At 49.3% G+C, this 14,815-nt stretch overlaps 1 protein-coding gene across 1 annotated transcript in view; it reads left to right on the top strand.

The window, feature by feature from the left end:
* Positions 1 to 14,815, top strand: part of GLOD4 (glyoxalase domain containing 4) — a 141,276-nt gene that overhangs the window by 75,929 nt on the left and 50,532 nt on the right. Inside the window, exon 5 of the mRNA XM_069615172.1 lies at positions 975 to 1,111. Coding sequence (XP_069471273.1) covers positions 975 to 1,111 — 137 coding nt within the window. The remainder of the gene's footprint in view (positions 1 to 974; positions 1,112 to 14,815) is intronic.

Raw genomic sequence — 14,815 nt, 5'->3', positions numbered from 1 at the left:
AAATGATTCATGGGGAGTCCCTGAATAACTATGTTGCCTGCCCAAGTATCCTGAGCATCATTTTAGAATGGAGGCTAGGCTATCACTTCATGGGCTGTCAAGAAAAGAGGAATACGCACCTCCTCCCCCTTCTCTCATACCGACTGCTGTTGCTAGAAAAGAAAGACCTTTGTGGCGTCTAGTTGTATTGGCCTTGGCAACAAGCAGTGAGGGCCAGCAGTGGGAAAGTGAGCCCATAATTAGCCTTAGCTGCCTCTGCCGCCTCCACATATCTTAAGGGATTTCCCATCTGGCTTAATATGGCAGTCTTGTTCCCTTGCTCAGCATGGTGGTCTAAGTAGTATTATTATGTGGTAGGGCTGATGGATGTGCTGTCTTGCACAAAGTGACAGCTGGGCATGTTCTTTGGCAAATCAGAGTTTAAACCTATTCTCTTGTTCAATGGGAACATGATCTTGCATAATTGTGTAGGCATATTGGTGCTGTTTTCTCCTGCACTGTATAATGTATGCGTTTTTGGAACATTTGATGATCTGTTGAAATAATGCTGCTAGTCTGACACAACATCGTTTTTCTTTTTCCATTGTGCAATGTTAATAGCACAATAATATGGGATAACGGCTTCACAAGATATCCTATTGGTCACTATACCTTTTTGATCTTTGATCTTTGATCTGTGTGTTCCAATATCGTTAGCTGAAGCCCTATTGATTTTTCATTTTTCTCTGCAACGTTTTGCAGTCTTCCCTCTTCATTCACTTGCTGCGTCTCACCCTTGGTGGTAATCTCTTTTCCCGAGATGTGTCTCCTATCTCTTGTGTATAGCCAGCTAGGCACTTTAAATGTACTACTGCCAAACAGAAAAAGCCCAGGACCTCGTATAAAACCAAAAGTCAAATGTACTGTTGTTGGAAAGAACTCAGAAAACGTTTGCCTTTTCCAAATAAAATCATTGATCCTGACAAACTTTTCAGATCCAGTGCAAAAAGTAACACTAGCAGTGTCAGATCTGCCGAAGTCCTTGAATTACTGGAGCAATCTCTTGGGAATGAAGATTTATAATCACGATGAAGAGAAGAAAAGGGCTTTACTTGGATATGCAGATAACCAGGTTAGTTTTTCATATCTCTGCCTAATTTGACAGTTATAGCTGCCCTGTATGTTAACATTAGATGAATCCAATTAGCGTGTACTCTCTGCAGGACCTGGACCTAGGGCCACCACACATGGCTCGAATGCATAGTAATACGCAGCATCATTTGCAGATGCACTTGCATCTTGGTCGCTCAACACCATGAATGGGAATTTAGGCCAGAGTCATGAATGGGTATTACCCTCCCTCACAGGAGGACCAGAGGAACCCATTACCAGAATCATAGGCTACATCGGTCTCTGCACTCCTCACCTCAAAGACAACTGCAGTACTATTTAGCCCTTGCAACAACTTTGTAGTGCTAGTTGAGAGCACCCTACAGGCCCCACTTTGTACCTACAAATCACCATAGACAATCCATATCCAAGGCACTGTGCACCTAGAAACCATCCTCCAGTCTATTGTGAAACTTATTTGTACAATGGCAGCTCCACAGGATGTAAAAAAACATTTGACATGTTTACATGTGTTATCGTTTACTCACTTTTTCCTTGCAGCCACATGATTGGAAGTGTTCTAAACTGTAGATTGCCGAATCGGCACCTAACCTACTCCATCATTGGCCGCTATCCTTTAATGGAAAATATGTTGTGTTTCATGGTCTTCTGATTGGTTCATATGAATTGTGTGGTTCAAGTATTTTTTCTTAATCTCTTGATGATTTACGAAACATCGTAATGCAGTTAATAACTTGCTCGTTTAGAATAGTTTGTGCATTTATCAGCCCACTATTGCTAATTGGGAGCATTTAATAAATATAGCTGGGACAATGTCCTGCCTAAACCTTACTGAGATCTCTGCCATTCAGCATGTACTAGATGCCTCTTTACCTGTTGAGACCATCCCATCACTTGTTATCAAGTCATCGGCATACTTATCATTTGTTGACCCAACTTTCGCTTATGAAAAGCATGGCTGCCGTACTGTTGAGCTCTTCTGCAAACTACCCATTAGGGTATTACAATCCTGTTTTGGAGATAACACTCCTGCAAACTGAGAGGTCTTATTTCCTACCCATTCTCCTTGGTCCCGGCAACATCTTCCAACAAGCTTGTCAGGTTTGGTCATTGGCTTTGAAGGAGTGGATTTCTCCTCACTGTGACTAACCCAAAATTGTTAGTTGATTCTACGCAAGGCTGCCAGGGATTGGTAACTGTTAGGTAAGATTTTCATAGTAATGATAAATCTTCCTGACCTGGGTCAACCCCATAATGTTTTGCTTTTACTTGTGGATTATTTTTCCTTATACCTCTGTGAGTGGGAACCTTTTTCCACACTCACAGAATCTTTTACTCTTTTTATGGGTGTTATTTTTAAGACTCCCCACAGTGTCAGTTATCCTCTTTGACAACTTTTGGCAATACATGCCTATAGTTGCTGGGTTGCCCTAGGGGCGCCCCTTTTAACTTTCTTTGGCTAACCTTGTGAGAACTACAGTTCCCAAGGGTAGAAAGCATCTTTGGATCCCTTTTACATTTTATTAGGTGAGACCAGCATCCCCCACCCTATGTGGGGTGCTGGGGAGATTACATGTATTCCCATTCTCATTTTAAAGGTAACATTTGTTACCAGGACAAACTTAACTTTAATGGCTGGTGGCAGGGAATCTGTTTACCAATTCGGTGCACCTTTACCACAGGCTGTTTCCACAGCCCTGGTAAAGGCACCCATTGGTGCACATTTTACTAAAATGGCCCCTATCTTTTTTTCTTGCCATTTTAGTGTTCATGTCCTCTCTTGTTCTTCCCCTTACCTCCAGGGTGGGACATTCTTTTGTGTCAATTTTAGAGTGTCTGTGAAGGCAGGAAGTGAGGAAGAGTCCAAAACTTCCAGCCTGACTACAAGAATGCCATTCAAGCTGGGAGGCTGGCTGTCCTGAAAGGATTGCTAACCCCCAAGTCTGAATGTTGCATGGCTGTGTGATTGGCTGGGTTCCTGCATAAAAGTCTGATCCTGGAAGCTGAAGAAGTAGTCGACGACTGGAACCAAACCCAAAGAGGAAGATGAAGAAAACGCAGCAGAGACGATTTCCAGCAACGGAGAGCCTGCTGTGTAACCAGAACCTACTGTAGCCCTTCCTTCCAAGCGACCTGGGGACTCCAAAAACAACGACCCAGAGCCTGGTAAGCCTCAATAGACTCGACAAGGCCTGCATTTTGAGGCATCCCACGATGGGCTGCAACCTTGCTAGGCTGCAATACCCCAATACCTTGGCACCTCGAGCCATCTGGCGGTGCGCAGTCTTCCGAATTCCGAAGCTTGCCAAAACTTCATGGGCCTCCTGCCGGATCCCCAGAGGCACGATTCAAGTTAAAAAAGTCCCCTCATCAGAGTTGGACCTTCCAAGTGATGAGAATCCAACCAGCAATATTCGCTCTTTTCCTGGCTCCTGAAAACGGCGCCAAATCCACAGAGCCGTGACCACCATGAAGAAACTCTTCCCTCAAGCCTTCTATGTTGATCCCTGCCGTAAAAGCCCATCCAGGGTCCTGTCTTCTGTCTTCATGACCCCGCATGCAACGCCTGGGTTTTTGGCTGCAGATCCAGAAGCCCCTCCTACTGCATCCTCTTCTTCTGTGCTGAGTCTTCCATGTGAAGAAACCTCTTGTTTAGAGCCTTCCCCGTAATCCTGCTGCAAAGGTCCCTCCATAAGTCCTGTCTTCCATCTTCATGATAAAGGAATGCGACAACTGGGTTTCTGACTTCAGATCCTGAAGTCTTCTTGCTGAAGCTCTTCTTCCATGATAAGGTATTGTGTTGGCTGGGGTATTTACTTAAGCATGTGTGATTCCTGTGTATGCTTGGGGTGTTTCTCTGCTTGGGAGGCCACCCATCCAGTTCATCCAGCCTACTGCTGGAATCCTGCTAGGGTGTCTTCTCTGAAGTCCATTGACCCTCATAAAGTGAACTACGTACTTGTTTTCCCAGTCTTTCTCAGGAACTCTGACTTTACCTGCAACAGAGCCCTATCTCAACCTGCCTATTGCTGGTTCCTAGGCCACTAGGGTCCCTCTTCTGAATCTGAGAGAACTCCTGTACTAGAATTGAGAAGGGCTGGATAATTTAAGGGGTCTGCCTTGAAAAGTAAAACAAATGATATATTTTATTTGTATCGCGCTCATATACAAGTGTTTCAGAGCGCAGCAAGGCAGTGAGGGGAACAAGGGAGAACAAAACAATGATCTTACTAGGCCCAGTGACATTGAGAATGCACAAGTGCAGGGGAGAGGGAAGGGTGAAAGTGCAGGGGGAAAAGGGAGAGGTGGAAAGTGCTGAGCAAAGGATAAAAAACAAGTTGTAGTGCAGCCAGCGAGTGGTAAGAGCTAGTTTACGCACAGACAGGGTGTGTCTGGTTAGTGCAGAAAAGGGGGGGACTGTAGGGTTACAGATACAGACCCAAGTGCAAGGGTTGCCAGGAGGCAGTGCGGGTGAATAGCAGGATGGGCAAGTACCTAGGCAGGAAATCAGAGGGTAACAAGGTGCACGATGTCAAGCAGACCAGATCAGCAGCGGGGAGAAGGCAGAATAAAAGAGGAAAGTCTTGGGGCGTGGCCTGGAGCGCCAGCGATGCGGCTGCTTCCCTGAGGGCCTCCGCCTGAGACCTGCGGCATTCAGCATTTAATCAACCCCTAGCGAACGGATCGAATTGACCGATGGAGCTATGGCAAGCTGATATGCAGGGGCACTCGCCGATGTGCAGTAAGGCTCTGTTATTCCCCGATTAAGCACTGAAATGGATCGAATTCCCCCGCGCTCGCAGTCCGGCAGCGACATTTTCAAGATGGCGGACGGGACCTGCTGAGGAGATGGAGGTGGAGCCGTGAGGAGAGATTCCTCGCCCCGTCACTGGCGAAGATTTCCAGGGTACTGACAAGAGAGGTGAGCCCATCCCCCATAAGCATCGGTCCTGCGGAGTGAGCGACGCACTCGGCCCCCGGATTGAGGGCCCTGAGGCCTTGCTCTAAACTCAGCCCAATGGGGGTGAATCACCTGAGTCCCTGATAAGTAGCTGAACTCTGGCTCCCCCTCCCCCAACACCATTCCAGCTACTACAGAGGAACCCGGACACGCGGCCACAGAAGCCTGAACCTCGATCCTCCGCTGGCCCAGCCACCTAGCGAATTCCTGGGGCGCCCCTGCCCACCGTCACCCTGATATCCCGGATCTCAGCCCGGTGTAGAGCCTGAAACAGCAGCTCCCCGGCGGGCAGTCCCCTAGCCTTTGCGACCCATCCGGAAAGGAACCCCAGGGTCATTGTACTGGCAAGATGTCGAAGCCCGCTAAAACACCCAAGTCCTCGGACATTTCAACAATGCTCCTACGGCCGGATAAGGCAAAGAAGCCGGACCTTCCCCCTAGGCTCACCCCCACAGAAGGCCCCAGAAGAACAAGCTAAGTTAGCTACCAAACACGACATTGTGGCCTTCATGCGGGACATCAAAGCTGAGTTTAGATCCTGCATGACCGAGCTCACCACACGTCTAGAACAGACAGACCAACGGCTCACAGAAGCTGAACAGAGGCTAGGAGAAGTCGAGGACTTAACCCAGAGCCATGACGCAACGCTAATAGAAATGCGACGCGAGATTCAAGCGCTCCAGACTAGAAACGAAGTGCTCGAATTTAAGCAGGAGGACCTGGAGAATAGGGCACGACGGAATAACCTGCGCATTCGAGGGGTCCCGTCGTCTGTCCAAGACAAAGAACTACCAGCATATATAAGCAATTTTTTCCAGGCCCTTCTCCCACTCACGGACAAAGCTCAACTCGTCCTGGACCGAACCCACAGATTGCACCCGAGGCGAGGAGTAGACTCAGATGGCCCCCCGGATGTAATCACTAGAGTCCATTTCTTCGCCACCAAAGAGGCCATCTCGGCGATAAGCCGCACTAAGGACGAACTCTCATTCATGGATATTCCAGGATCTCTCCCTGATGACCCTTCAGGAAAGAAGAGCCCTCAAGCCCTTGACCCTGTTCCTCCAAAGCCAGCAGATCCGCTACCTATTGCGGTTCCCTTCCACTCTCCAATTCACGTACCAGGGAATCCCTCGGCAAAATCAGCCATCTTGAGGACGCAAAATCCATCTTGCATCCAAACTCCCCGGAGGCCTCGCTGGTTTATAGTCATGTAGAAAAAAAAATGTCGAAAAAAAAGGTCGCATTTTTTTTTCAATACGTTTTTTCTTCAAATGGGGGGTTCCACCCAACCCCCCTTTTTATTTTTTATTTTTTGTATTTTACCCATTTTTTATACTTACTTAAACCCAAAAAATACATATAAATAAAAAAAATAATAGATTCGACTTTTTTTTTGACATTTTTGTCATTCGACATTTTTTTTCGACATTTTGTCTGACCACTGGCCTCGCTCTCCTTCAGTCCTCATCTCCCGCCAGAAGAACCGGACCAATCACCCCAAAGACAGCAACAACCATCCTGGTCTAAAGCACAGAGACGCCGGAAGATACGATGATCCAGTCATACCCCTCTATCGTGATCTAGCCGATCCCGAAACTAAAGCGAAACAAAACTATGCCGCGGGCCCCGAGCGGCCCACACCCCACTCCGAGGAGTATGTCACCAACTCACCCTTGGAGGCGAACCAAGTCCAATGGTTCTACCCCCGCCCTGTTGGCGGGGAAAACAGTTCTGGCCCTGTTGGCCATGGAGAAGGCCGTACAGAAAACCCCAGCCCCCCACACACATCCATGTTCACCCTCCCGTTTCAGTTTGCCCTCCCGTTGGAGAGGTTATAAAACAAGACCACCAGAGAACCGCATTGTCATCAAGCTCTTGGATGATGCCTGAAACTCATGACTCCCCCCACCCCCCACAGACCCTACCCCCCCACAGAGCCTACCCCACCCGTCGAGGTAAGCCCACGATGATCCTCAACCACACCTGAAAGTGAAATTCCTAACCCTCAACGTCAGAGGCTTAAACGGGCCGCAGAAGAGGAAATCTATGCTACAGCGTCTACAGAACGAAGAGGCCTCAGTCGTATTCCTTCAAAAAACTCACCTGATTCCAGCAGATTTCACTAGGCTCCGTGACAGACAATTCCCGTTACAATTCCTGGCATCGAACGGCACCAAAAAAGGTGGAGCAGCTTTACTTATTGCTAAGACACTTCAACCACAAATTTTAGACACTTTGCTTTGCCCAGATGGCCGCTTTGTAGCAATTAAATGCCGGATCTACGGCCAGCTATACTCCCTTATTTCGATCTACGCCCCGAATGATAAACAGGAAGAGTTTTACTCAGCTCTGGAAGATGCCCTCCGACCATTCATGGAGGGTCAAACGATAATAAGGGGAGACTTCAACGGAGCCCCTGACCCAATCAAAGATAAATCTCACCCCCCTGCTCGTAAAGACTTCAGTGCGGCAACAGCTCTGCTTAAACTCTTCAGCTCCTTGGATGTGGTCGACACATGGAGAGTCTTAAACCCAGAGGCCCGCAACTACTCATTCTATTCTTATGTACACAGAACTTACTCTCGCATCGACCTGCTACTGGCTTCCCCCCAAGTCCTGGCTTACACCGACGAGGTGACCATAGGTCCCAGAATTTTATCAGATCATGCCCATTTAGAGCCCATGACCCTGATCCGCTCCCAAAACGCAAGTGGTCCCTATACGACCGGATCTTGAATGACATGTCATTAAGGGATGTGGTAGCGAAGGCCATCAAAGACTACTTCAAAGAAAATAAGAGTGAGGACACTTCACCGGCCAACACGTGGGACGCAATGAAAGCAGTTGTGAGAGGGGTCCTAATCTCGCAAGGAGCGGCCTATCACAAAAAGAAGCGCCAGACTCGCCAGATCTTACAGGAGGACGTGTAGAGAGCAGAAGCTGTATGTAAAGTGAAAAACTGGATGCCCAGAACCCATCGAGCCCTATAGATAGCTCGAAAGAAGCTAGAAGCACATTACGCTCAGGACACGGCTCAGATACTTGCCAGAACTAAGCAGAGCTACTACGCTAAAGGGAACAAGGCCAACACATTTCTGGTGGAAAAACTGGTGAAGACTAGAAAGAGACATTCTATCCTAGGCCTCCGCGATTCCCAGGGCAGAGTCCAGTTCGCAGAGGGAGACAAGCAACACATTGCAGTCACTCACCTCACAGACACGATGACGGCCTCCCCGAGATCACCCGAAGAGCAGCTCTCGTACCTCCGAGACGCAGCGCTTCCCCGGATCGCCCCTATGGGGCGAGACGAGCTGGAGACCCCGATCACGAGCGAAGAGGTCGACAAAGTCATCAAAAGTCTCAAACCAAGGGCCCGGGTCCAGACGGATTCTCGACCCGCTTTTGCAAAGTCTATCGCTCGCAGCTGGTGACCCCCCCTCACATCGCTCTTTAACTCTTTTGCTACCTTGGGGGTCCATCACCTCGTCCATGCAGGAATCGATCACGGTTCTCGCCCTGAAACCAGGAAAAGACCCCAGAGACATCACAACGTATAGACCTATCTCGCTACTAAACCTGGACGCTAATATTTACTCAAAGGTCTTGGCCAACCGATTAGCGAGAGTGCTCCTGGACATCATCGACCCAGACCAGACAGGATTCGTACTGAATAGATCTGCTGCAGACAACGTCCGCAGGGTCCTAAACCAGGTCGAAGTCACTCAACGAGATGCACGTAAATTGGCTGTGCTAGCTTTAGATGCGACTAAAGCCTTTGACAAAGTAGATTGGTCATTCCTCCGATTCAACCTAGAGTCCTTTCACTTTGGACCCACATTTCAGAAACTTGTTTTAGCGAACTACCAATCACCAAAGACCTTGCTCCGTGTTAACAGCTTCCTATCTAACCCGATCCCCTTATCATGCGGCACCAGACAAGGATGCCCCTTGTCTCCCCTGCCCTGGTGATGGAGCCACTGGCCCAAAGGATCCGACTGAACCCCAGAATCAAAGGCCTCCAAGTAGGCCCCACACAACATAAAATAGCACTATATGCGGATGATGTGTTATTAACCATATCAGACACCACCCAATCGCTCAGGTCCTCCCTGGCAGAAATTCATCGCTTTGGTAAAGTTTCAGGATTCGCGATAAACTTTGCAAAATCATCGGCCCTGGGGGTGAGACTGGAGCAGGAAGATAAGGATTCTTTCAGAGCCCTCTGCCCGATCCAGCTCAGCGAAAAGTCCATCCCCTACCTAGGAGTACAGATCACAGCCCGACCGGAGGATACCTACCAAGAGAACTTTCAACCATTGTTCAAGACCTTGGAGGAGGACCTCACGCGCTGGATCTCGCAGGAGATCTCACTACTGGGCCGCATAGCGGCATGTAAAATGAACCTCCTTCCACGCCTGCTTTACACCTGTTCGGCCATTCCAGTTTTGATCCCCCGGTCCTCACTTTTTCGTCTCCAAAGGAAGGTACTACGCTTCATCTGGAAAGGTAAAAAGTCAAGGATCCTGCTCAAGACAATGCTGAGCAATCCGAACTTGGGAGGCCTAGGAGTTCCCAGACCTCCAGAAATACCAGATCGCAGCCCAGCTGGCTCACACTGCGAGCTGGATTATAACCTCAAACAGACCTAGAGGGGTCGAGACTGAACAATCCCGCTTACCCCTCCCTCTCCGCTTCCTCCTGCACCTTCCCCCCCGTTCTCCGAAGAACGTGGCCGAACATCCTCTCTTCCACTAGGCAGACTGTAAAAGCTTGGGAATGGACTCGGAAACAGAAGGGAATCCCTAGAGGCCTAGGCCCAGCTTCCCCGGTATTTCATAACCCAGCGTTCTCCCCAGGAACCCACCTAGTGAACTTTAAGAACTGGATCGCCGGCGGCCTCAGCTCCCTAAGCCAGCTCTTTGAGAGGAATCAACCACTCACCTTTGAACAATGCAAAAACACCTTTGAGCTGGCATAAACAGACAGATTCACATACGAGGCATTGGTGTTCCCATCCAACAATGTGCGAGGCAGCGACCCAAGATCTAGACCCTACTGAGCTGACAATCGCAGACCCCCCACACCGAGGGAGCGTCTCAGTGATGTACAAGCTGTTGCAGACGAATCTCCTGGTCGCTAGAGCAACCTACATGAATCAATGGGAAACAGACCTAGGACACCCAATAGAAGACCAGGTTTGGTCAGACATTTGGTCTCGCACGCGGGCCTCCTCCTTCTGCATCACTAATCGGGAGTGTGCCCATAAACTACTTCTAAGATGGTACTACCCGCCACTTAGACTATACCATATCAACCCAGTCTTGGACCCTCGATGGCATCGATGCGGCCTACAGGGATCGTTCATCCATATGTGGTGGTCCTGCCCAGTGGTTGCAAACCTCGGCCCAATGCATTGCCACCATAGCAGACATAACTGGGATAAAGCTGCCCTTGGAGCCAGAATCAATCCTACTAGAAGCCCCGCTTCCAGGCATATACCCAAGGTCGGGCAGAAGTGCCATCCTCCTCACTCACCTCCTCTTGGCTGCAAAATTCACAGTGGCACGAACCTGGAAATCGCCAGAGGGACCCCTGCTGATCCTATAGTGGCTGAAACTGTGAGACATCTTTGTCGCAGAAAAGATCACGGCGGCAAACAGAGGCCTCCTTCACCGCTTCACGAACATCTGGTCCCCTGTAATAGACTATAACCAGAGCTATCCAGCACTAACTTTTAAGCCACGAGCGGTAGCAATCGCTCTAACGGCAAGGAGCATAGAGATGATACAACGGACCGAAGAGCAAGATTTGGACGTTAACTAAGGGGGGACGGGAAGGGGGTTGATGATGGGGGAGGAGATGATCAAGGAGCTACACAAAGTGTCATGAAATAATATGTTGTAATGTACTTTTCTCTGGTGGTGTTGATCAAAAATAAACATGTTTAAAAAAAAAAGAGGAAAGTCTTGAGGTGCTTCCGGAACCGGAGATGGAGAGTGGCAGGGAGCCAGTTCCAGAGGGAGGCACCAGCCTAAGAAAGAGATCTATCCCCAGCTCATTTCTTAGAGAAACAACTGACCCTGAGGGAGTTGGAGGAGCAATAGCTCGATAGGGAAGGTATTTACGGAGGGAGAGTTGAAGGTATTTTGGACCCAGCCCCCAGAAAGTCTTGTGGACAATGCAAAGGGTTTTGAAATTAATCATTGCAGCCACTGAGAACCAATGAAGAGATGTCAGGGCTGGAGAGATACGATCCCAGGGATTGAGGCTAAGGAAGTCTTGCAGTCCTGTTCTGGATGAGCTGCAAAGGACAGAGTAGAAGCAGGCAGATTTAGAAAGAGGCTGTTGCAGTAGTCCAACCTAGAGAGAACCAGGGCTTGAGAGACAGTGAGCTTCTGGGGAAAGGAGAGGAAAGGAAGAATACCTCTGAGGAGGTGCATTTAGAAGTTTGACTTTTTAGAGACATCAGAGATATGGGCAGAAAATGAAAGCGTGGAGTCGAAGATGACCCTGAGGTTCTTAGCCTCGCAGGAGGGGGTAGGAGGAGGGCCAAGGGAGACCGGCCAGAGAGTGACAGGGAAGGAGGGTGAAGGTGTGCAAATGAGGAGAATCTCTGTCTTGCTGGCATTAAGGCAGAGATTGTTGGCGGCACACCACTCCTGAATAGCAGACAGAAAATCCAAGATGAGAGAAGTAGAAGAGGTGGCCGAGGGAAGCCTGAAAATGAGTTTAGTGTCATCCGCATAGCACTAAAAGTTGGAGCAGAGAGCGGCAACGCTATGGGCGAGTGTTTCCAGGTACTGGTTGAAGAGCCAGGGTGAGAGGTTAGACCCCTGGGGAACACTGCAGGTAGATGGCGAGAGTAAAGGAAGGACCCAAGTTGGACCTGGGAGGGTCGATCAGAGAGGAAAGAAGTCAGCCATGCCAGAGCCTGATGGGTGATACCGAGGTTGTCACAGAGACGGTTGAGCAGGATAGTATGGTTGCTAGTGTCGAAGGCAAAAGAGAGATTGAGTAGGATGAGGACAGAAGGGATGTGAGAGTCAAGGTTGGAGAGCAGTTCTTCACGGATGTTCAGGAGAGCAGTTTCTGTTCTTCTGGCAGCTCTTAAGCCCGACTGATGGTCATGGAGACAACCAACAGAATTGGTGTAAAGGTTAAGCTGTGAGATGGCCAGCTTTTACAGGAGTTTGCCCAGGAAAGGAGTGTGGAGATCAGGCGATAGTTAGCCGGGCAAGAAGGGTCAGCTGTGGGTTTCTTGAGAAAAGGGTGTACAAGAGAGTGCTTCAGAGTGGAGGGGAAGGCTCCTGAGGCGAAGGAGAGGTTGCAGAAGTCCGCCAGGGCAGGAGCAAGGGTGTCAATATGGTCTTTCATGGTTTTGGAAGAACAGGGAAGAACCTGTTTTGACAAGACTTTCATAGATCGGACTTGTCTATAAACCTCGTCAGGGAAGAAAAGAGGAAAGGAAGAGAAAGAGGATGGGGTGGGTCAGAGTTAGCAGAAGTGGAGGGGGAGGGTACGAGAGGGTGGACAGGATGTCCTGGGTTTTTCAGATGAAGTGAGATGCAAGGGCTGTGCAAAGGGCCTGGAAGGCGACTGGAGAGGTAGAGACTGCAGAAGGGTTGGCCAGCTACGATTTTGAAGAGTTTGGCCGAGTTGTTAGATGCCGCAGAGGTACGGGCTTGGATGTGGGTTCTTTTCTTAGAATAGACAAGGAGCCGGTATTGCCTTTCGAGCAGGCAGCAGGCCAGTCTGTCAGAGGATGAACATGAAGCCCTCCATTTCCTCTCAGACACCCTGCACTTAGGTTTAAGGGTAGCTAGTCATTGACATACCACGAGTTGCACTTGGCTTTGGGCTTCAAGTGGACCCTTATGACAGGGGCAAGAGCATCAAGAGTATCAGAAATAGAAGAGTAGAGCAAGGGAAGGGCTGTGTCAGGATGTGAGTCAGCCAGAGGCAGAGGGGAGGGAGAGAAGGTTGCGGCGAAAGGCTCAACTGAAACACGCTTCATGGGCCAGATGTCCGAGAAGGTAGGTGGCAGTGTTGGGGTTGGCTTGGCCTGGGGGGTAGATAAGGAGAGATGGGAGGAAAGGAGGGTGTGATCCACTCCAGGAGGGAGGAGTGGTCAGAGGGAAGGAGAGGGGGAGGTCAGAGGAGATCAAAACATCCAGCGTGTGCCTTGCAGAATGAGTCGGGCCAGAGGGCAGAATAGAAAGGGAGAGTGTATCGCAGAGGTCGTGAAGGAGTACAGAGGAGGAACAGGGAGCATCTAGATGGATATTGAGGTCACCAAGAAGGAGTTGAATGGTTGAGGACAGGAGGGGGGAGGAGGAGAGGTCTGCCCACTCAGAGAGGAATGAGGTGATCTGACCAGGTGGCCGATAGATTGTAGCCATGTTAAGAGTGTGGCCGGGAGAGAGAGAGAGCCTGCAGACAAGGCATTCGAAAGAGGAGTAGGTTTGCGTGGAATGACAGAGGCAGGAATCCACTCAGGGAAGATCAGGGATAACCCCCTCCGGACCGGTTGGATCTGGGTCTGGAGAGGATCTTGTAGCCGCCAGGGAGCAGAGTGTCAAAGCTTGTGACAGAGATGGCCAACAGCCATGTCTCAGTGAGACCGTGGATATCGATGTCGAATTCTTCGAGGAGGCGGCAGATGTCAGAGGAGTGTTTGACTGCAGAGCAAGAGTTGAGAGTTGCAAGATGAAGAGGGTTGCCAGCCTTAAAGAAGTTCTGGGGAGGGGTATAAATCAGAGGTAAGCCCTGCAGAGGTGAGGAAGGAGCCATAGGGGGGGCAGAAGAGGAGGGAAAGGAGGGCAAGGTAGTCACTGGGGCGTCAAAGTGGGAGACCGGGAAGCCGGAGAGGGGACAGCAGGAGATGAAAGGAAATTGATGAGGCAAGGGAAGCGTCTATTAAAGAGCAGATTGGCCTGAGGGCCTTGGACCATGATGGTGCCATTTAGGTAGACATTAATGGTGAGCTTGGAGGAGTCGAAGGGGAGCATGAGGGCTTCCCAGTGGGTGCCATCATTAATGGGAGAGGGGGAGAAAGGACAGAGCACAGAGATCATATGAAGAGTCCATAGGTCTGGCGAAGGAACTACAAAGAGGATGTCTGTGATGGTCTGTCTGGAGGAAGCGCTGGAGTAAGTGTCAGCGAAAGGGAGACCAGGGTTAGAGGCCAAGATATCCTTTTTGAACCTCTTCCTACCAGACTTAGTGAGACGGGAGGGATAGTCGATGGAGAAACAGTTAGAGAAGATAGGAGAAACAGAAAGCGCTATGGGTGAGGTAGAGAGAGAGGGAGGAGGTCAGCAGGGCAGAGTAGAACAAGTGGAACAATGCAGACACTGGGCCAGCAGGTTACAGGAAAAACACGCAGTACACCCAAGGGCACAGCATATTTGCAAAAACAGAGTTATATTTGATTTTAAACAAAATGAAAAAACACAGCTAGATTTGGTTTTAAACTAAATGCAAAAACTCCTCTAGATTTGATTTTAGCTAAATGCAGAAACACAGCTAGGTTTGATTCTAAACTAAATGCAAAAACACAGCCAGATTTGATTTTAGCTAAATGCAAAAACACAGCTAGATTAAAATACAGCTAGATTCAGAATGCTAGCAATGGGTGAAAACGCAGTGCAATCAAGCCTGTAAGCGTGGGAGACAGGCTGAGAAGGAAGTGAGTCAAGAGAGTGTAGCAGTGTGACCAGATGGAGGGAACTAACCCATAGT

Source organism: Ambystoma mexicanum, chromosome 9 (assembly GCF_040938575.1).
Source record: "Ambystoma mexicanum isolate Mex_15411 chromosome 9, UKY_AmexF1_1, whole genome shotgun sequence".
Lineage (NCBI taxonomy): Eukaryota > Metazoa > Chordata > Amphibia > Caudata > Ambystomatidae > Ambystoma > Ambystoma mexicanum.
The sequence above is the reverse complement of the archived record's forward strand: the minus strand, read 5'-3'. Positions and strand labels throughout refer to the sequence as shown.